Source organism: Typopeltis vanoorti, chromosome 4 (assembly GCF_054136105.1).
Source record: "Typopeltis vanoorti isolate ZY-2024b chromosome 4, IOZ_Tvanoo_1.0, whole genome shotgun sequence".
Classification (NCBI taxonomy): Eukaryota; Metazoa; Arthropoda; class Arachnida; order Uropygi; family Thelyphonidae; genus Typopeltis; species Typopeltis vanoorti.
The window spans coordinates 111,139,557-111,162,827 of record NC_143552.1 but is presented as its reverse complement, the minus strand read 5'-3'; the positions used below and the strand labels follow the sequence as shown (position 1 = coordinate 111,162,827).

Here is a 23,271-nt window from a genome sequence, read left to right as displayed (position 1 = left end):
CATATACTGCAATTTTCTTAGACTTAGCGAAGGCATTTGACAGGGTGCCACATGATAAGCTGATATTTAAGTGGCAGCACATGGGTCTGGATGTCAGATTGGTCAACTGGATTCAGGATTGGCTGTCTGCCAATCCTGAATCCAGTTGTGGATTCAGGTGGGACAGTTTCAAGGAGGCAGAGGGTTACAAGTGGGGTCCCACAGGGCTCAGTACTAGGACCTATATTGTTTAACCTTTATATCAATGACATTGCAAGGGGATATTCAGTTGTTTGCGGATGATGAGAAGCTGGGAAGGATTATTAATAATAGTGTAGATGTGGTAGCCCTGCAAGAGGATTTAAATAAGCTAGATAGATGGGCAAATGAATAGGGGTTTCAGTTTAATGCAGCAAAATGTTAGTCTTGAGGTTTGGGAAACATCAATGGGATGCTGCTGCATACTCTATTAGAGGAGCTGTACTGGAGGAAGTAGGGGAGATAAGAGATCTGGGGTTGATGATTGATAGAAACCTGAAGTTTAGGGAACATATGGCAAAGGTGGTGAAGGTAACACAGAGGATTTCTGCAATTATGAGAAGGACACTGACCTGCAGAGATAAGAGGGTTATCATTCCGTTGTATAAGTCTCTGATCAGACCACACTTGGACTATTGTTCTCAAATTTGGTCCCCAGGATTTGAAGGGGATAAATTAACTGTGAAAAGGATACATAGACGGATGACAAAGATGGTTTCAGGACTGTACAAGCATAGTTATAAGGATCAGCTGAGGGAATGTGGACTGCAGAGTTTGGTGGATAGAGGAAGGGGAGGTGATATGATTGAGACTTTTAAACTGTTGAGAGGTGGTTACAGGGTTGACACCGGGGAGTTCTTTCACTTGGTTGAACAGCGGGAAGGAGTGATGACGAGGCCTACGAAAGGAAACTGTGAGCAAGAGGGTAAGGAGTGGTTGAACCGTGGAATGCATTGCTTGATGGAGTGGTGGGAGCGAGAATGGTCAATGAGTTTAAGGAGTGGTTTGATAGACTTTGTGTTTCTTGGGGGGGGGGGGGGGGGACCAGTGGCGCACCCAGGGAGGGGTCATGGCCCCTCCAAAGAAAAAGGAAATAAACACTAGAAAATTTTCCAAAAATCTTTTCCTAATTAAAATTGATTTTTTTAAATGTATGTTGTGTCTTCTATTTCTATACTATTTATCATTTATTGACAATCACTGCAGATGCTCAGTCATGGGTCGTATACAATGCGTAGTGTGTATTCATAAATGGTTTACTCAACTCGGACCCTCACCCCAAGATTAAATCTTGAGTGCTTGGGCCCCCTCCTAGATTAAATCCTGAGTGCATCACTTGGGTGGGAGACCTCCCCTCGATGAGTCTTGACAGACTTTATGTTCTTAGGAAGGACCTCCCCTCGATGAGTCTTGACAGACTATGATCTTAGGAAGGACCTCCCACGATGAGTCTTTTGACTCCATGGAGGCCTGAATAATAATAATAATAATAATAATACTTCAGCACTTCTGGTCAGATATCATCTACTCCTGCTGCCTTTCCACATTTCAAGCCTTTGATGGCTTTTTCTACTTCAAGTATGGATATGTATTCCTGACTGTATGCCAGTTGAGTGTTTTTTACCACTGTGCTGTCATCACTGCTTGTTTCATTTAGCAATTTTTCAAAGTAATTACTCCATACTTCAAGGATATCTTTTTTTCCCATTTTCATATCACCTTTTTCATCTCTAACTCCTTTTACAGCACTCTTTCCTCCATTTCTAAGCTTCCTCAACAACCTCCAGAATATCTTACCACCTTCTTGATATTTATTTTCTATGTTTTGGCCTAAGTCCTCCCATGACTTTTGCTTAGCTAGTTTTACACAGTGTTTCACTTTCTTACATTTGTCTCTGTATTCTCTCAGAGCAAAAGCTGACTTATTTGCCAGGAACTTTTAATATGCTTCCTTCTTTTCCTTCACTGCCTCTTTAACTTCCTGTGTCCACCAGGGAGTTCTGATTTTTCTATCCTTGCAGACAACCTCACCACATGCCTCTCTGGCTGAATCAATCAGGATTTTCTTCAAAGTTTGCCACTGAACCTCCAAGGTTTGATTCCTGTTCTCAAACTCTTTCATTTTTTCTTGAATAATATTTGTGTATTTTAGTCTACAGTTCACATCTGAGAGCTGCTCAACTTTTATTCGCTTTAAAAGTTTCTTAAATGTTATTCTTTTCAATATGAAATTCAATTTTATCCTTCTCAAGACTAAATAGTGATCACTTCCAATTTGAAATTCTCTGTACACTCTGGTGTCCTGCAGTAGGGAGAAAACATCACTCTCAACAATAACATAGTCAATGAGACTTTTCTTATTCCTAGCCTCTTCTCTCCATGTGAATTTGTGCACATTTTTATGTTGGAACATGGTGTTAGTAATAACCAGTCCATTTCCTGAGCAGAAATTCAACAGGTATTTGCCAGTATTATTAGCTTTGCTCTTTTCTCCAAATTTTCCCAAAATATTTTTTATGTCTGACAATCATTTCCTACTCTGCTATTTAGATCCCCAACAAGGACCAACTTTTCCTTTTTCATTGTGTCAGTTGCTTTCTCTAAAGCCTCAAAAAATTCCTCCACTTCTACCTTAGTGGAACCTTCTGTGGGAGCATAGGCACAAATAATTCTCATTGTCTAGTTCCCCATTCTCATATTTGCCCATATCACTCTATTAGACTGCCTGCCATTCAAGAAGATTAGCCTCCTATTTAGTGTTGAATACTATGGCTACTCCTTCTTTTCCTTGAATGTTATTGCCTGAGTATAGCATTTTGTATTTATTGCTCAGAAAGATCTCACCAATTTTTGTCTTTTTTGTTTCAGTCACCCGTATTATGTCGATCTGCTACTTATCTGATTCATCAGCTAGCTCCATTTCTTTGCCTTTCAGGCTTCTTATGTTGATAGTACTGATCTTTAACTCTGGTGATGTTGAGTTGGGGGTGTGTTTTCAGATTTATTCCAGTTGCTGACTTTTTGCTGTTTGCCCTGGTTCCCTGGCGAAAACAACGGGGGCCTTGTTTAACCGGGCAACGCCCCAGTCAGCATAAAATTTTGTCATGTTGTACCGTCATTTTGTATTTTGGTTTAAGCCAAAAGAATACAATTTGGTCAGCTAAATCCCAAATTGGCATCCCATCCTCGTTCGTTCATTATCCAGGTGGATACCCTACAGAGTGCACCACGAGAAGGTGAGGATTGGACATTAGGTCAGAAGCTCTGGTCAGTTTTCTGCATTCCTTTAAAGGCTATGTGGAGGTCTCCTCTTAGTTATATAGCTTTGGCCCACACCCACCATCTTTTATGTTGTTGAAAGTAAGTGTTTGCAATAAAGAAACTTTTCTCGACACAAAACTTTAACATAGTTTCTCCTGCTTCATTCTTCAGTCTTAAACCAAATTTTCAAGTGATGCCTTGTTCTTCTTTTTCTCCCACTTTTCCATTCCTCTCACTTAATATCAACTGAAATCTGTTTTATCAATGCTGTATAGTACTTGCTGCAGTCTACTGTAAAATTCTGAGAACAGTACTATAAAGTTGGTAGGATGTGCGATTTATATGGTGTTAGCATTTGTAAGTTAAAAAGAGTATCTTAAATAGAGGAGAATGCTGAGTTTTTTGCAGACTGTGGATGTGATATGATGTACAAGTCAACCCAAGAAGAGAAATCTCTTCTAGAATAATGCAAGACAGTATTTTGATAGTGGCGAAGTTCACTAGGTTGTAAATGGTAAAAATACCAAGCAATTTTAAACCTGGTTTTACTCCATTTCCCAAGTAAGCAAACAGTCAAATAAGTCAAGTTTGCGCCTGCAAGTGATGCAAGTCTAGCTGATCCTACAGGTAGTGCAAGACGAAGGCAACTCGTGGTAAAGGTGGCATAAGCTCTGATCACTAATCTTATTATTAGTGATCAGATAAGGTTAAAACACCTTATGGCAACTTGTTCTGGTAAAATACTTATAAGCTCTGTATTACTAAATCTTGGTATTTCTAGCCTAGCTCCCACTGATGAGACCTCAATAAAGGTCGAAACCGGTCTGGGTAGTGGCCCCTTGCCTTTAATACAAAACATCATGCATCCCCTGCTTGGAGATGTGTTTTGGCATTAAGGGTAAATGTTAAGATTAGTGATCAGAGCTTATGCCAAGCACTTGCAGGTGCAAACTTGACTTATTTGTCTGTTTGCTTACTTGGGAAATGGAGTAAAACCAGGTTTAAAATTGCTTGGTATTTTTAACATTTATTATACCCAAGGTAAAATACTTTCTTCACTAGGTTGTCCTCAGCACCCTGAAGAACAGCAAAGACATTTGTTATGCATGTTCTTGATGTTTGAATCGTTTAAACACTACAGGGTTTTCAAATAATGAAAAAGAACAATGGAGTGTTCTCTCATCGGCAAGATGGGGGATAGTATCTGAGGTTAGTAAGAGAAGGTCATTGATATATTGAAGGAAAAGCATGGGTGAAAGTACAAAAGTTTTCAGGTGCTGTTAAGGAAATCTGAAGGAAGGAAACCATTGACCATGACACATAACAAATTTGCACTGGTGACATAATATCAAAGAACACCCTGTAAACTGTAGCTTGATGAAACTGGTGACACTTTCAAAGTAACGAAGACACATTATGAGCTGGTAGATTGATAAGTTTGCCTCTGTGTCAGATCTGATCAAATGCCCCGAAGCCTTATGAAAATGGCATTTCAGCCATAGTGCTAAGCTGCCCAAAGAAAGACCATTATAAGCTCAATTCCAGTTGCTGACTAGTGGAACCTTTTCTAAGTCTTTATTTGACTGGTTGATGATTAAATATTTTTTTTATCTCTGCTACCGGCAAATGAGTTTTCATCCCCTAAACTCAAGAAAATTAACCACAGAACCCACACCATTTCAGACATAATGTCTTACGTTTAGGGACCACAAGATGGCAGCACTTCTGCCTCACTGAATGCCATTTTAGTGATGGTCTTAGGCCAGCTGTCTGATTGGCTATGGTGGAGAATGATTGTCCCTCAGTCTTCATAAGTTAGATATGCTAAAAGTGGCTTGCCTACTTCCTGTGGGGAATAAAATGCATTAGCTGATTTTTATGTATTTATTTATTTTAGCAGACTCTACGAGGTTCCTCCAAACCTTTCCATGACTTGTTTCCAAAAGTGGCAAGGTTGACTAGGAAATCTGCTCTGAATTGAACCTGGCTGTGAATCCATGTTATTATTATCACTAGTTAACTGATGGATTTCTAGATACCTTCTCTGTTGTTTTTTTGAGAGGATTGAGTGCAGCGGAATAGTATGTGATGGCTATCTTATCCTTTTTTTTTAGGATGGGTTTGTTTCCATTCTGTTGGAGACATGCCAAAAGAGTGTGGCAGCTTGTATAGACAATATTATGTAGGTGTTAATTATGAAGTATGAGGATTTTAACACAATTAGAGAGATGCCATCTGAATTAGAAGAATTTTATGTTATGAACTATATGTTATGAACTCGCTCTATGTGCATTGTTCTTGGTATATAGCGGGAGGCAGTTTTCCTTGTTGTCTGGATAAGCGTTTGAGAAGAAAACTAAGCCTAAGAGGTGTTTGGGTAATGTCACCTTGGTACATCTGTATAGGAGTTATTGTGCTTCATTTACTACAGGCTAAGAATGCAGCTAGAATTTTTGTCTCAAACCATTTGTTATGTGCTGATTTATTTTCTTTTTTTATTGCCTTAGCACACTTGTTTGAAAGAAAATATGGCTTGCATTTTGAGCAGTGGTTTTAATTGAATATCTATTAAATGTGCATGTACCACCTTTCTTGTGGAAAGAATTATGTATAATGTATTTCAGAAAGCAAAAGTAGACAGCAGTTCTGTTTCCCCTTCCTCTTTGTTCACATATAGTGCATGTGACATACATCTTTCACGAGCTAGCTGACTTCACTGCAACGAACTAGGGAGCCAGCTCTTCCCACATTTGAGAATACAACTGTAAAGTGGTTCTTTAAGGCCAGCCTTCTAGACCAGCGGTTTTAACCTTTTATGCTTCATGTACCCCCACATATATATATATATATATACACACACACACACACATTAAATTTTTGTATTCATAAATTTCATATATCGATAAACACAAAGAGAGACATAAACAATTTAACAAATCTTATAAAATTATAAACATTTTACTGAGTAATCAGTGAAATGGTTGTATTTGTTTACGCTTGCTCAGTTCATCAATGGTTGGGGGTTATCTTGCTAAGGTAGAGTTGCAAGTCATCAACATCCAGCCTTTTCCTATATTTATTTTTTAAAGCAGTTAAAGATGAAAAACCATTTCACATGAGCAAGTTGTGAAAGGTAACAAATATTTTACTGCAATTTTTGATAAAGTTGGATATTCATTCTCCATTCCAATCTGAAAACTAATCATTTGCTTTTTGGAATGCTTTTAAACTATTGTCACAAGTTATCTCAATCAACTCTTCTTTATTGGACAATGGAAGCTTACATTTTTCCAAATCAAATGTGAATGGGTATCGAATCCATTCTTAGGTTTCATCAGGGGGATGGAAAATACTGCCTTATAAGAGTTTTAAGAGTGTTAATGTGATGGATTATTTGTTGTCTGATGTCTTCATAGTCTGCAGTTGTTTATTTACATTTATTTAAAAACATTTATGTTTTTTAATTTTTTATCACTTGATTGTTTAACATTTAATGTTCTTTTAGTCACTGCTCAATCCACCTCTTTACTCACATGGGATGATGACATAGCCATAGATGTAGAAGCAATCTTCTTGGCTCCATGTTACTTTTCTTCTTAATTATCCATTTATTCATGTTTCAAGGCACTTTAGAAGCACATTCATTTAACTTCACAGTAAACTGACGACTAAAAATAACTTTAAGCACAGCAAGTGAAATAAATCACAACAAATACATAGAGCAGTAAGAAGGCACATTCACTCACTTAGAGTTCGGGTAAGTTCGGCTCTCAGGTAGGGAGGATTGACAAATGTGTATAGATATGAACTACAGCACCGCTCTTCAATCAATTCTCAGAAATTAATCAGTATCAGTGTTGCCAACTTAGTGACTTTGTTACTAGATCTAGCGACTTTTGAGCTTTCACGGTGTACCCCCCAAATATTTTACTACGTACCCTCAAGGGTATACATGTACCACAGGTTGAGAACCCCTATCCTAGACAGTATGCAGGACTGATCCTGTTGAATGCATCAAAAGAATGATCAACATCTGGTGAATAATATGCTCCACTTGCTCTGCTTGATCTTGCCAGGAGGAAGTCAAAAGATAACAGTGTGCAGGAGCACTGTTGAGGCCACAAATGGACTGGAGTCTGGGCCTTTCCTGTGCAGGTGGGTCTCATTGTAAGTCTTTCTTTTTCTCTGTACTCCTGTTATCCAAGTTCTAGCTTCACTTATTATTATGTCATACTAAATTATAGTGACACTGAAAGCAGCAAAATCATCACAAAAAAAAATCTCACGAATGTTGTTATTACAAGAAATTGCAGAAATCCTTCCAAACAAAAAGAAACTCTCTCAAATATAAAAAAAAATAAAAATTCTATGCAGAAAAAAAAAAAACTCCCCTCAACATCCACTTCACTAACACCAGGACTTCAATATGAACATTGATAACATGCACCACCACTTGTATAAATCAAAACCTAATCTGTTATTCCTTATTGAACCGCAATTGTTATCCTCTATAACTACTGTTATCCTAACTACACTATTCCTTCCAAAAGAAAGGCAGAAACTTGTACATTTGTTGGATCTGGCATTCCATTCCAAAAGTTATTAAATCTGAAATATCCTCTTTACAGACTACTCTGTCCAAAGATTTAATTGCTTTATTTTCTTGTTTTCATTTACTGCCTTTACCACTCCTAATTCTGATCACCATACTGAGTTCCTGAAATCATTTATCTCTGGAATTGATTTTCCACAATTATGCAACCAGTGATATTATCTTCATCTGAGACTTCAATATGCATAGTTCAAACTAGCTTCCCTTCTCTAATTTCACTAATCAGGTTGGAATGGAAACTGATATATTTGCTGTCAGTAATCTGACACAGATTGTTCACCTTCCAACCAGAATACTGGATAACCTCAACATCCTGAACATTTTCTTAAACAGCTATCTTTCCAAATATACTGTAGATGTTATTTATCCTCTTGGTATCTCTTACCATTATCCTGTTCATATTTCCTTTTCTACAAACTAACATGAACAAACTAATCTCAGTTTGTTCATGTTAGTTTATCTATATGTCTGTTGCTGCTTTTTCTCTTTTCTGCTCTCCTAATCTGAACATCCACTCTAACTATATAACTGAAGCAATCCTTGCTGGAATGAGTGAAAGCCTTCACCCCCCCCCCCCCTTCAGGCTTTAGTTCTCTAAAAAGTGTTCCAAGACAAAAAAAATTCAGCATATCTTATCATTAGTTCAAGTAAAAAAACCAGCTTCCAAATAAGAAATCTGAGAGTTTGAGTTTGTCAAGTGCAAAAAAAAATTGCTTCTTGCTCAAATGGCAATTAAGACTTTTAGTGCCTGCCTCTCAATTTTAGGTGTCATATAGCTGTTATTAACATCATAACAGCTATTCTATCTTGCAGACTGTCAGTTCATACAGATCATCACTCTCCATTTCTTTCTGTCCTCTCATATTCTTCTTCATGTACACCATATCAGGTCAAATTTCTTTTTTAAAGGTTTTTTTATTGCATCCCCCCCTCTCTTTTTTTATAGTTTCTCTCAGTCTCTTCATGTACTCTTCTTACTATTCTTTCTGAATGTATTATTTTTGTATGTCCAAATCACTTCAAGAGTTTACAAGCATTTCTTCAGCACTTTCTAATCCCAGTACCTTACTTAATGGCCTTATTTCTTTGTTTGTTTTTTTGTCAGCTTTGTCCTGAAAACTCATTTCCAGTGCCTTTATCTTCTTAACTCATTTGTTAGTTGCAATGTTTCTGCTGCAGATGACAAAATAAGAAGTTACTTCTGTTCATTTGATGCTTACATTTTAAGGAAACTTCACCATCCCAAAGTAGACACACTATTAAAGAAGGTTTGGCCTGGCGAAATCGTTCTTGATATCTTCTGACATAAACTTCCATCAGTAGACAAGCATCCTCTTTCACAGAACTTAGCCACCAAGCCCAACCCCCATTGTGTGCATTTTCTCTCCAATTTAAAATTATTTACTAATATATGACACAGGATGTTTTACTAATATGTAACTTATTCTCTGTCATACTGTTCCATTTGTCCAGTTTAGTCTGTTGCTCTTCTTCTGAATGTACCCAAATAATCACATCACCTACCACCACAGTTTTCTTCTTATTGATCATTAACAGTATCAGCAGAATTGGAGATAGGACACTTCCTTTACAGTCCGCTATTAAATGTAAACTATCATGAATTATCAGATATAGTTTTCACAGAATTTACATTTAATATACATTTTTTTTATCTTAACCATTTCTTTTTTTCTTATACCTATCTTGCCTAAACTTTCTCAATCTATTCCCTCATTTAACCTTTTAACTGCTACTGTTGAATTAACTCGAGCACGGAAAAATTTGCGACCTTTCTATGATCGAGTTAACTCAATTTGAACTTTCAATGTGTAATACTCATTTAATTTAGTTTGTGAAAGCATTTGAATTGAGTGAGCTTATAGTGTCATCTCTTAAGATTAGATGGAACTAATTTTCAAGCTTCTGTCTGCTTTGTGGTACTATCTTTGTAAAAAAATTGTGAGACCATGCACAATATTATTCTTAATACCTGTGCCACCCACACCCAAGAAAGCAAATCTCACTAGGCATTATCATGTGTGTTCAAATACCACATTGGGACAAAGAAAAAGAAAAGAGAGCCGGTATATGTGTGTGCCAAATGTGGCATAGCCTTATGTGTACACCCCTGCATTCAAAATTACCACACACTACTAAAGTATTGAAGTATTTTTGGGGAGGTGTTTCTCACTTGAAGTTGTGTGTGACATTATTTGACATGGAATAAACAAATAAATTTTAAGATAAATTTTGAACATCCCTAACTTGAAAATAAAATTCCTATATAACAGTTTCGTTCAGTGACTTCAATTTATACAAGAAAATAGTGCAAAAATGTGTAATATATTATAGTAACTATTCATATTATTATAAAATATTTTATAATTGTGAAAATAACTCGGCAAGGAGGGTCATACTGGTTATTTAGTATCTCAGCAGTTAAAAGGTTAACCAATCAAAGACTTTTTCCAAATAAAAAATAAATAAAAATAAAACCAGACTGCTCTTCTCTGAGATCTTCATTTTACTTTATACTACCTTATTCTTGTTGAATTATCCTTTCTCCAGATCAATCTAAAGATCTCATGCATCAATTCAGTTGCTCTGATCTCTCCCAATCTGCGATCATTTCAATAGGCAGATCAACTATATTGGGCAATTTTTCATTGTTTTTCTTCTTCCTTAATTAATGCCTCTTCAAGTTCTGTCAGAACTACTTCCATATTACTCTTCTCACTTCTTTATTCATTCCTCTCTGTGTCACTCTTCTTTTCATCTCTGTTTACCAGGTATCTAATATAAAATATCTGGAATAAAAATAAAAATTATCTTTATTCCAGTGGTCACAAGCTTGCTGTCTCCATTTATTTAAATGGAGACAGCAAGCATACCTTCTGATTCATACCTTCTTCTTTTCTTTATTAATCTTATTTTATCATCTATTGTCCTCCCCACTTTTGCATCATCAGCAAACAACTGAATAGCTCTTAGTGAAACATTTAAGAAAATGTTTCCCTATATCATTGGTATACAGATTAAAGAGTAGTGGCCTTAGTACATAACCCTGAGGTACTCCACAAGTCACCCTCATTCTCTATTCACATATCCATTGTTAATACCATTCCACCATATACTACTCTCTGGTGTCTGTCTGTCTCTCAGCTACCCCCCCCCCATGCAAAAAGCTTCATATCCATTCCCATTTGCTTCAACTTTTATAATAGTTTTCCATGTGGTATCCTGTTCAATGCCTTTGCAAATTCCGGCAGTACCCTGATATAGCTATTTCCTTCATCCAGTTCCACTGTCACTTTATTATAAAATGTGATTAAATTCCCAAGACAGAACCTATCCTTCATAAAACCATGCTGTTCACTATAGGGTATCATATCCCTATCTGCCCACTGTTGGATTTTACCTTGAACCAACTTTTCCAATACTTTAACAGCCACTCCTGTTATATTAATTGGCCTGTAGTTTGCTGCTTCTGTCTTGGAGCCATATTTATGTAATGGATCTATCTTACTCTCTTTCCATTTCCTTTGAACTTTGCCAGAGCTCAGATTATTCCATGTATTTTGTATATGTATATGATTATGTATATGTATATTGTATATGTATATGATTATGTATATGTATATTGTATATGTATATGATTTTGTATATATGTAAAATGTTTTGAGACACTTAAGCAATTAAGAAAGGATACAGGTAACACACAAATATACAAAACACATTTAATAACCAAAAGAACATATATTTGCAAAAATATATATATGTGTGTGTATGCATGCATGCTATATTCATGCACACAAATATTAACATAACTCTGCACCTGTTCATCCCGAGCACATTAATTACTTCTTATTGACTTGGAGGCACTTTCTCATTATTAAAGCATCCATCAAAGTATATCTAATTTGATATAATAGCAACTGCAGCCCCCCCCCACACACACACCCTTTTTTAACCAAGGCTCTCTGTCTCTTCTCAGTATATTTAAAGACAGCACTTATTGAGCTAAATCTAAACAATCTTTAGTTCTGTGACAACTAGGGCTGTATTATCTGTTATGATTCATTGTGGAATCAAAATTATCACTTGATTTTTCCAGACAGTGCCTTCTCGATCATGTCCTTCAGAAACAAGGGAAATGAAATGGTTGCATTGATTGAGTTTATTCACACCCAAAATTGTTGAAATAAGTGAGACATGGTTGGATGAGGATGACATCCTGACAGGAATCGAGATAGAAGGGTATGATATATTTTGTTTAGATAGAAAGGATAAAAATGGAGATGGAGTGCCTATTGATGATAGAAAATGAGTTATGTCCATACAAAGTAGAGATGCAAGGGAGAAATAGTGGTAGTTTTGAGGCAAATGGGAAAAGGGGGTGATCATTATGGGTGATTTTAATTATGGCAATATAGACTGGGATGACAAGATAGCAACTGGAAGTAAAGAAAATGAGTTACTTGAGTTTTTGGGAGTCAACTACCTCAGGCAGTATTGTTGCGATGTTTTCTCATAATATTTATCTCTCTACTTATTTGTTATAATATGTTTGTACTCTAATCGTTTAGATTAACTTCTATTGTTTTATATCTTTCAATTATCCTACCAGCTATGCCATTTATGTTGTGACTTTTTCTTATCTTGTTTGCTTTTTCTTTACTTAATTAGTTATTTACCCTTTATCTACCTTTTCTTAACTAATCCAACATCCTATCTTTCTTAAATTCACAACTCGTCTAACACTGTACCTTACTTATACACATTTATCCCTTATATTTTAAACTCTACAATCAAATATTCTCTCCTTCAGTGCTTTGCAGTCCTATTGGCCTCTCTATGTCCTAAACAAACAATCTGAAGAAGTTCACCCTATAAGTATTAACACATTTATATTTATGCTGCGCCAGCTAATACCTAGGTAGAAAGGATTCTTGTTCAGGGTGACTCCTTTAGAGAGTTAATGATTATTTGACCAAGCATAAATTTATCTCCCCCCCCCTCGCTTGTCCTTTTCTTTCTTACAGTCGTGGCTTACTTATTGCATTAGTATTCATGGGTTTATCCCACTTGGTTTGTTGTTATTTTTATGAGCAGTAGTTTTGAATTCATATAATATAGGCAGATCAGGCAAGTACATGAATGAAATAATTTAATTAGCTTTAAGGTGATACACTATAATACATTTCAAAACAGGATAATATGGTTGCATTCAACTCAGATCAAAAGCTCTAATTAACTTGTACTTATCACACATACTAAATCTTAATAACCTTAAATACAATCATAAAATACAATTCATAGATTATCATTAAGCCATTCAGATACACGTGGCTATCAGTGAACACATCAGCACAATTACACTTTTAGTTTAACATGATCTTGTATCTATTCGGCCTCTTGGGCAAACAATTCTTAACACTGTCTCGGACACATATCTGGTTGTAGGCTACTCTTACAGTTCTTTAAGTTCAGTCCAATTTAAACGTTCACACAGGAAATTCGCTCTCTTCTTACAACTGGAATTAGTATTTCAAAAATCTACATTACCATTTCTGTTCTTGAACTCTTAAAACTTGTTCCCGCCTTGTCTAATCATCAAGGCCTTCAAATGTAATCGCTTTGGAGGATATCTTCCGTAGATCTGTGTGAGTAGAATCTCCGAGGGAAACATGGGAGGTGGCACGGCAACGTCGCCTTGAATGGACGGCTCAATTTAGTCCCTCCGTCGTACGACAACATCACAGCTATCCTAGAACACGGACATAGCTTGGCCCAATACGAACGCTACGACGGACGAACTAAGTGCCTTCCGCAACTGGCCAGGGACTTTCCTCCTACGATGAGCAGGACCACTCCAAGAGATCAGGAATCCAGGAAAAAAGATAAGAGGGTCGAATCTTCATGCAAGGCCTTTTTGTTCAATTTTCTCCTCTCGTTAAATCTCGATATTTGCGATACGCGCCAACTTGGTCACGTGTGTCCATGTCAATCTCATTAGCTCCCTCTATTATTTCTTCGCACGTGTGTCTGCCTCCTATTCCTGGAAGACGCTTAGGTTTCTCTTTCCAATACCTTCATAATGCAGGACGGTAAAAGTGACCTTTGAGCCGTGACTCACATGCTTTACTATTTCAGTGCAAGAGGCTGGTTTTCCAAACGGATTTTGCCAGCTTACATGGATTTCTATTATCAGGCCCACACTTAATACAGATTATATTTAAACACTTTATACAATTTTATACAGTTCCTTAAACTTTATCTTGACTTGTGTTCACAAACAATTTATTTTTTCTATTGCCAACGTTCCATGTTCTCTGCCTGAGTAGAATTAATGTTGTGACCTGAATATTTTAATATAAACCTTTTTAATGCTTATTCAGGACACAACATAGGCCCCCCCTTTTTTTTCTAAAAAAAATTTTTTTTTTTAATTTATTTTTTCTTTTACACCTCTGTACTTCTTGTTTCTTATTTCTCCCCTCCTTTTGTTTTGTTTTACATCTGATGGATGTGCTCTGTACAGTATTCTTGACCTTCTCGTTCTTGGATTTTGAACATTTTTGAATCATTTGTTCCTTGCTCCTTTTTTTTCTTTTTCCCCCATTTTCTTTTGTACTTAGTTTTCTCTTTTTGAGGAAACTTGATTGGGAGTGTTTTACATCTTCACAGTTTACTATCTCAGACCTCATTTTTCTTTTCACTATGCATTCTGGGGAAACCCTTCTGTCATCGTGTACTAATTTGTCTATTTTGCCAGAGGTTTCAGAATTCTCTGAATAGGCAGCTACAGTTGATGTAGATGCCCCATATGCAACGCGCTTAGGGTCCTCATCAGAGTGTTTTCTTTCTCTTGCCCTTTTTGATTCCCACCCTACAATGGGCTTTCTTGCACTTTCGCTTCGTGATCTTTTCTTGTTTGTTTTTCTTACTTTTCTTTTCCTACCTATAAAGCTCATTTCCCTACTGCTATAATCGCAAGTGAATTTATACTTCTCCAAAAAGTCATTTTCCAGTATCAACCTTGGGTGTGGGGGGGAATTTCTAGGCCATACTAGAAATTGGTGCCAGGCACACATATTAAACTCGGGCAGCCATACCTTCACCCTTATAGTACTGTTCACATGCACTACCACTGAGGATATCCCAATTAGCCTTATGGATTCCCTGAGGTATTTCTCTTTTCCCTGTGCATGGGATTCCAGCTCTCTCAACAGGCTTTCTGAGATGAAGACACCTGGGATCCTGTGTCCACCAATGCCTTAAATCTCTTATTACAGATTTGGCCTTCTACGTAGTTACCAGGGAATAATGTCTGACCCTCTTTACCTCTTTTCCAGGTGTCTCTGATGCATATGTGAGACCTATATTCCTTCAGATACTCCTTCCTTGGGTCCCTCTGCTTGACATAACAATTTCGAGCAACGTGCCCCAATTTGCTGCACCTATAGCACCTTGGGGGCTCTGTGTGATTACTCATGTCACGATCTCCGTCCGAGAACAAAGGAGTGTGTGAGTTTTCTCAATTGGACAGTTCTGCCAACTTTCCCACTATATAGTCCAGTTTATCTGACAGAGGCTTCTGAAGTGTCTCTACTTCTCTATGCATCATCTCCGTTGTTCTCTCATCTTTAGTGAAGTAGTTTTCTTGATGTTTTGTGGAATTTGTCATTAGTTGACCAATCACACTGTCAAGGCGTTCCATCATGGGTTGATGAAGTCTCTCCACTTCATGTTTAACTAACTGGAGAACTTCGCTAAGGTTGGGACTGCTAGCAGTAGCTTGACAAATTGCTTCTGTCTTATTTTCGTCACTTCCTTTTTGTGTCTTCTGTCTCTCTTTCTTTTCATGATTTTCATTTCCGATTCTAGGATCCCTAATGTTATCCCTTCTTTCATGAATCATGTGGAGGGATCCAGTGCTGACTGCTGGACATATATCTTCTATCAGTTGCTCTCTTTCCTTTACAGCAGCATAACACTCCTTTAGACTTGTTATCCCTTTTCCAAAGGCTGTTTCTCTTAATTCCTTCTTCAGACCCATTCTAAAGTGTTGGAAGACCGTCCATTCAAGGTGGTGTCTGTCTTCACCTAGGACGTTCAAGGTATTTGAGAGAGTGAGTATCCTGTCATGAAATTCAGATACGCTCTCTCTATCTCCTTGTACCATCTTTTGGAGCTTCCATAAATTTGGCCCTACATTTTTGCTATGCATGATATGCTCTTCAAACCATGCTTGTACATTTGAGCCTTGTGACACAGATCATTGTCTTGCCAGAAGATTCCGGATCTATTGGGCCACATAGTCACCATATAGCCCAAAACAATCCTCAGGTAAGGATCAGCAGTTTAGGTGTGTTCAATAGGGATGAGAGGACCAAGTGATCTCCATGAGAATAATCCCCATTTGGGTGCTCATAATGTTTTGTCTCATCAGTGTGTATCAGAGAAATTATCTTTAATTTCAAAGTAATAGTTATTGAGTATTTAAATATGCTGTATTTCTTATATGTTTCTATGTTCTTTATTTAGTTTCGTGACAAAGTTTTCTGGTTTCCCCACAACTTGGATTTCAGGGGACGGGTTTATCCAACTCCTCCACATTTCAATCATTTAGGTATGAGATATACAATTTCATAATTAGCAGCATAGGAATAAGACCAATTATGCTTTATTAGTATTTAGAAATAGTAACAAAATGGAATTCTACCCTGAACTTGAAAGTTGTCAACATCATATTATATCTGTAGTGATATTGAAAGTATCAAATAGTATTCCTATCATCTTGTATTAAAACTCATTTCACTTTATGCAGACCCTTTTTAGATAATTAGGAAGAGCAAAACCAGCTAATGATATCAAAGCTCTTGTCCAAATACTATACTGTGCATTTAAATGCACAGTATAGTATTTGGACAAGACAAAGCATTTTAAGAGAAGAATTTAAATAGAAGAATAAAAAAAGAAAAATAGAAGAGAAGAATAAAAAATTTAAACACAAAGCATTTTAAGAGAAGAATTACCTTTTTTTTTAAAAAAAAAAAGCCCTTTAATATAACATACTAAAAGGGTTTCTATCAGGTCATCCCAAAAGTAATGTTTTTTATACTGTGCTTGTTCAAATGTGTCTCAGCTTGTCTAAATATGAATTTTTAAAGCTTTATAAGTAACTTAATAAGTTATTGTTTAAATAACCCTTTATTATTATGGAGGTCACTGAAGAACACATTAGGCATATCATGTTTTATGAGTTCAAGAAAGGCAACAATGCTGCGAACACTGTAAAAAATGTGCAAGAAGTGGCAGTAATGTTTTGAATGTGCAAAAGTGCCAGCAATGGTTCCAAAAATTCCCGACAGCTGATTTTAGCTTGAAATGGGTTCCCTGTCTCTCTCTCTCTCTCTCTCTCTCTCAATCATGATATGCTGGAAGCTGCTATTGCAAGAAATGCCAGTGCAATTGTTGAAGATTTAACAAAAGATCTTAATTCATTGTCATTGACCATCCATTACCATTTTCAAGAACTTGAAATAGTGTCTAAGCTCGGCAAGTGGGTTCCTCACAAATTGATGAACAACAATTGAAGAGAGCATGTCAACATCTGCATTGCAGTTTATTCTCAAGAGGTTCACTCTCTGTTTTTGAGTGATATAGTCACTGATGATGAAAAGTGGATACTTTACCTCAGTGGATACAGGCTAAACCTCAGCCAAAACAAGACCTTCACCCTCAGAAGGTGAGATATGGCTGGTATTATATACTTTGAACTCTTGACACAAACCAAACAATCACAGCTGAAGTATACTGCGAACAACTGAATCAATTGTATGAAAAACTGAAAGAAAAGAGGTCCTCATGGTACAAGAATCACCTGCCAAGATTGAGGAACTTCGCTGGGAAAAGCTTCCACATCTTCCATATTCTCCTGATCCAGATTATCATTTATTTCAAAGTTTGCAATATTTCATTCATGAAAAACAAAATGATACATTAGAGACGCTGAAATTGAGCCTATGTGACTTCTTTGCCTCCAATCCTCCTGAATTCTATGGAAATGGCATTATGAAGCTTTGGAAGAATGTTATTGATTCAGATGGAGAATATATATACTTGATTAAATTAACAAGTGATGCTAAAAATAACATTATTTTTAGGATGACCTGATAACACAACTTCCCTAAGTTTAAAGTTGACATTAGCTCCGACCTTCTCACACTTTATCTATTGCTTCAGCTTACATTTTTTGTTGCTGCTGTATTGTCCATTATGGACTACTTGCATTCTTACACAGATAAGTTGTTATATACCACAAAGCTAAAATGTGCCTAATACAATTCTTAAAATTTTATTAGGCATATAAATTTGTCATTTATTTATCATAGAAAACTCCCTAAGTTCACTCACATATGCAGTAATTCCTTTATTCTTAACAACCAATAAATAAGCATACTCCATTTTTTTTGAATAAGGAATTCACACACATGTAAGAGAAAACTAAATATAATTTATTACTCCTATTACAGGGGTGTTCAACCCGTTGATAGCGGAGCAATTTTTGGTCGATCGCTTGTCTATTCCTCCTTACTTACAAATTTAATTAAAACTGAAAACATAATATTTTATTTATCATTATTTTGTTATCATCATCATCAAATTCCTGCCATGTACCCTCAGGGGGTGTTCAGGATATGATAGTACTACATGAAAAATTTACATCTTTACTAACTTCCTATCTACAATTTTCCTCCAAATCAGTCTGCTACTTGTCAAGACTACAACATTATCAGATCTTATATTTCTATTGTCTAAGACACTTTGTACCGTATCAATCCACCTATATCTTTGGTCTTTCTCTGGGTCGTTTTCCTGCCAACCTGGCAGAGAACACTTGTTTTGCTAATCTCATCATCATCAAATTCCTGCCATGTACCCTCAAGGGGGTGTACAGGATATGATAGTACTACTTGAAAAAAATTACATCATTACTAACTTCCTATCTACAATTTTCCTCCAAATCAATCTTTCCTCGCCCATTCTGTTTAAGTGACCATACCACCTGAGATTAGCTCTGCTAACGCATTCTTGGATGCTGACAATGTCAAGTTCCTTCCTAATATTCTCGTTTTTAATATGATATTGCTATTGATGCCATCTGTTCACACCTCTAATCTTTCTCAGGACTCTCATATCTGCGGTCTCTAGTCTTTGGTCAAGTGTTTTGCTTCTAACCCAGCATTTAGATCCATAAGTTAAAACTGGTTTGAACACTGTCTTGTATACAGCTAATTTAGTATTCCGACTAATTTCTCTCTTATTCCATATGAATTTATTCAATTGACTTCCTACCATACCAGCTTTGTTGATTCTGTTGTCTATTTCCATATTTAATTTACCATCTTCACTTAAAATCATGCCTAAGTAGCTGAAATGTTTTACTTGTTCCACAGGTTCTCCATTCACAACACAGTTGACATTTTCAGTGATTCTGCCTATTTTCATTGTCTTTGTTTTTTTATTGCTGACCTTCATATCATATCTATTACAACAGTTATTCAATTTAGTCAGAGAATCTTGCAGACTTGTAGCAGATTTATTTAGAAGTATAACATTGTCCGCATAAAGCAAAGAGCTGACATTAACATCTCCAATTTTGATATCATGTTTAATACCACTTTCCTTCATAATGTGATCCATATAGATAATGAATAACAGAGGGGGAATAACATTCATCCTTTGTCTCACACCAGATTTAACATTAAACCATCTTCCTGTACTGTACTACCTTCAATTCTAACTGCTGACTTACAACTCAAATAAAGACTAAGTATTGCTTGATATAATGCCCCATTGACACCATATAACTGTAGCGTATTGAATAGCTTCTCTCTTGGCACCTTGTCATATGCCTTTTCCAAATTGACAAAACTTAAATACAGATATTTGTTACATTCCCATGCTTTCTCGACTATTTGTCGTAAAGTGAAGATCTGATCCTGACAACCTCTATTTGACTGAATGCAGCTTGTTCTTCACCAAGCTTTTTTTCCACAATTCTTCTCAACCGTTTTTCAAGTATACTTGCATATATCTTACCAGGAACACTCAGTAGGGATATACCTCTGTAATTCTCACATTCAGTTTTATTTCCCTTTTTATATATGTTTACCATGAGAGCTCTACTCCAATCATTGGGAATTCGTCCCTCTGTCCAGGCATTCTGAACTATGCAGTGCAGCCACTGTAAGACTTTTATACCACTATACTTCAGCATTTCGTCAAATATCATCTACTCCTGCTGCCTTTCCACATTTCCAGCATTTGATGGCTTTTCTACTTCAAGTATGGATATGTATTTCTGACTGCATTCCTGGTCAGTGTGTTTTATCACTGTGCTGTCATCACTGCTTGTTTCATTTAGCAAATTTTCAAAGTAATTACTCCATACTTCAAGGATATCTTTTTTCTCCTGTTATCATATCACCTTTATCATCTCTAACTCCTTTTACAGCACTCTTTCCTCCATTCCTAAGCTTCTTCAACAACCTCCAGAATATTTTTCCACCTTCTTGATATTTATTTTCTATGTTCTTGCCAAAGTCCTCCCATGACTTTTGTTTAGCTAGTTTTACATACTGTTTAGCTTTCTTACATTTGTCTCTATATTATTTTGTATTATTTTTAATTCGCTTTAAGTGTATTGCTATTGTTTGTTTATTTTTTGTTAAAATTGTCAAATTAGTAATTTTCTTATAAGTCCGGGTAAATGAATTAATTTGGATCAGTGGAAGTCAAACAACAAACCGAGTGAATACGATTATAAGCAAAGTGAAAAAACTCGATTGTAGCTTAAATATTAAATATTCCAAAGCACATTACATCGATTTTTTTACTTAGGTTAAGTCCCATGTGAATATTGTAAAAAAATAAACTTTGTTTGTCTCGGTATAGTTTGTATTAGATGTTTTTGTAAATAACTCTTTTGAAGCTAACTGTATATACTGCTTTAATAAGAATATGGTAGAGTGTTAAAAACAAAGCCAATGTATTTGTCGCTGAAGCTGTACATGGCGGAATTAGAAAGATTGTTATTGTAACTTGTATGTATGAGAAACGCTTGGAAGCTCTAAGTGTAAACATCTCCAAGGTCAGTGAGAAAGCGTTCAAACAACTTTCCAATGGCCGGCAACTTAGAATCAAAAGAAAGCGGAAGAGAACAAAAGGCATGCCGAACTTGAAACTTAAGATGAAAGACTCATACCGATTCTTTGAGGGTTGCCAAACTTCATGCGAGGTCTCAGAGGAAACCTAATAAAAAGGGACTGAAGCAAGCAGAAGGGGTCCCGGTTCCAAAATTGGAACCGGGACCCCTTCTGCTCAGAGAGGAGGCTGCCCAGTCCAGAGTCGCCGTCAGACAGACTGCCCGGATTCACGTTGCTTGAGAGAGGAGTTTCCCGCTTCCAGAAAGGAGCTTCTCAGTTCAAGACATCTCTAGAGAGAGACTACTTCTATGCCGCAGATAAGGTTTCAAATTGCCGAAAGGAAGAGTTCCAATTGCCGGAGAAAGGTTTCCAGGCCAGGTTAATGTCAGACATTCACCAGTGTGTTGTGTTTTCATTACAATTTGATGAATCAAACGACTTCACTGATATTGCTCAGTTAATGGTATTTATTCACATGGTATTTCAAGATTATTCAAGTAAAGAAGAACTTTTGAAAATTATACCATTATTGGGAAGGAGAAGACATTTTTTCAGCATTTGATGAATTTGTGAAACAACACAAACTTTTGCTTTTTAAAGATTGTGCTCCTGCAATGATAGGTAATAAATCAGGCTTCATTTCATTATATAAAAACGATGACAAATATCCAGATTTTTTAACGTACCACTGTATTATTCACCAAGAAGTACTGTTTAGTAACAGATTAAACACAAAAGATGTTTTGGATATTACATTTAAAATTGTAAATTCTGTCCTAGGAAAAGCCTTGCAACAGCTGTTGTTTAAATTACAGGCAGATGATGATAGGGAACTGCTGTTGTACAATAATGTTCGCTGGCTCAGCAGAAGTCAATTTTTAGAAAGCTTTCTTGTATTAATTAACGATATAAAAAATTTTCTTGATGAAAAAGGAGATATTTATCCACAATTGAGTGATAAAAGATGGTTGTTACACCTATCGTTTTTAGTAGATTTCTGTATGAAAGTAAGCAATTTAAATTTAGAGTTACAAGGTAGAGATAAAAATTTAATTGACATGTTAAGTTCAATAAAAACTTTCCAGCAATACTTATATTTATTAAAGAAAAATATAAATGACCAAATTTAGACATCTCCCATATTTATTAAAATTTTTTGAACAAAATCAAGAAATGCTTGGCTATATGATTTAAAAGAATTTATTCATGAAATAGGATTAGTTGAGGAAGAAATAAATTCAAGATTTAAAGATTTTAATAAAACTGAAATGATTGTATCGTTTATCAATAATCCATTTCAAGAAAACTTGAACATCACAGAAATTTCAAATAAAATTAGTGGGCTGTTTGATATAAACAAAGCTGCAGTAGAACTTGATATAATAAACATTCAGAATAGTTTACATTTAAAATCAATAAACAATGAAGTCATTTGGAAGTATGCACATGAAAAATTCCCAATATTAACTAATATTGCTTAAAAAATTCTGTCGTGTTTCAGATCGACAAGCTTGTCAGAATCCGCTTTTTCAGATATGATCGTCATAAAAAATCAATTAAGAAACCAAATTACAAATGATCATTTGGATGATTGTCTGCGATTGGCCACTTCTTCATATCAACTTGACTATGAAAATATTGCAAGGTCCAAACAATGCCAAATTTCACGCTAACTTTTTTTTTTTTTAAATCAACCAGCATTTCCAGTAACTTGTGAGTTTGTAATCAATCTGTTGTTTTTTCTAACTTTGGTTTTCCAAAATAGAGAAATAAATATTTTATTCCAATATATTTGTTTTTTTTTTAATGTTGTATTAAAATAATTAAAAGTGATAAATAAATTTTTAAATACACAAAGTTTTTAGTTGTGTATTTTTTTTTTTTTTAGTTGTTTATTTGTGCGTAATCAGATATCAGGTTGGGGGAATGTGATCTATATAAGAGAGTAGATCACCAAATAATTTATTATAAAAAAGTAGCTCGCATAGTAAAAAAGATTGAACACCACTGTGTTATGAGCTTCTTTCAAGAAAGAAGACAGAAAAACTGGTGATGACATTTAAATTCTGAATACAAGAACAAGTCATACAGCATGCATATAATATCGTGTCTCAGTCGCAGTGTCCACTAGGCAGAAACACTATTAGAATAGTGTTTCTCCTACTG

General features: G+C 35.9%; 1 protein-coding gene across 1 annotated transcript in view; it reads left to right on the top strand.

Annotated features, from left to right (window-relative positions):
• Positions 1–23,271, top strand: part of PolrMT (mitochondrial RNA polymerase) — a 603,530-nt gene that overhangs the window by 363,434 nt on the left and 216,825 nt on the right. Inside the window, exon 20 of the mRNA XM_090391417.1 lies at positions 16,439–16,523. Within this exon, the coding sequence (XP_090247543.1) occupies positions 16,439–16,523 (85 nt within the window). The remainder of the gene's footprint in view (positions 1–16,438; positions 16,524–23,271) is intronic.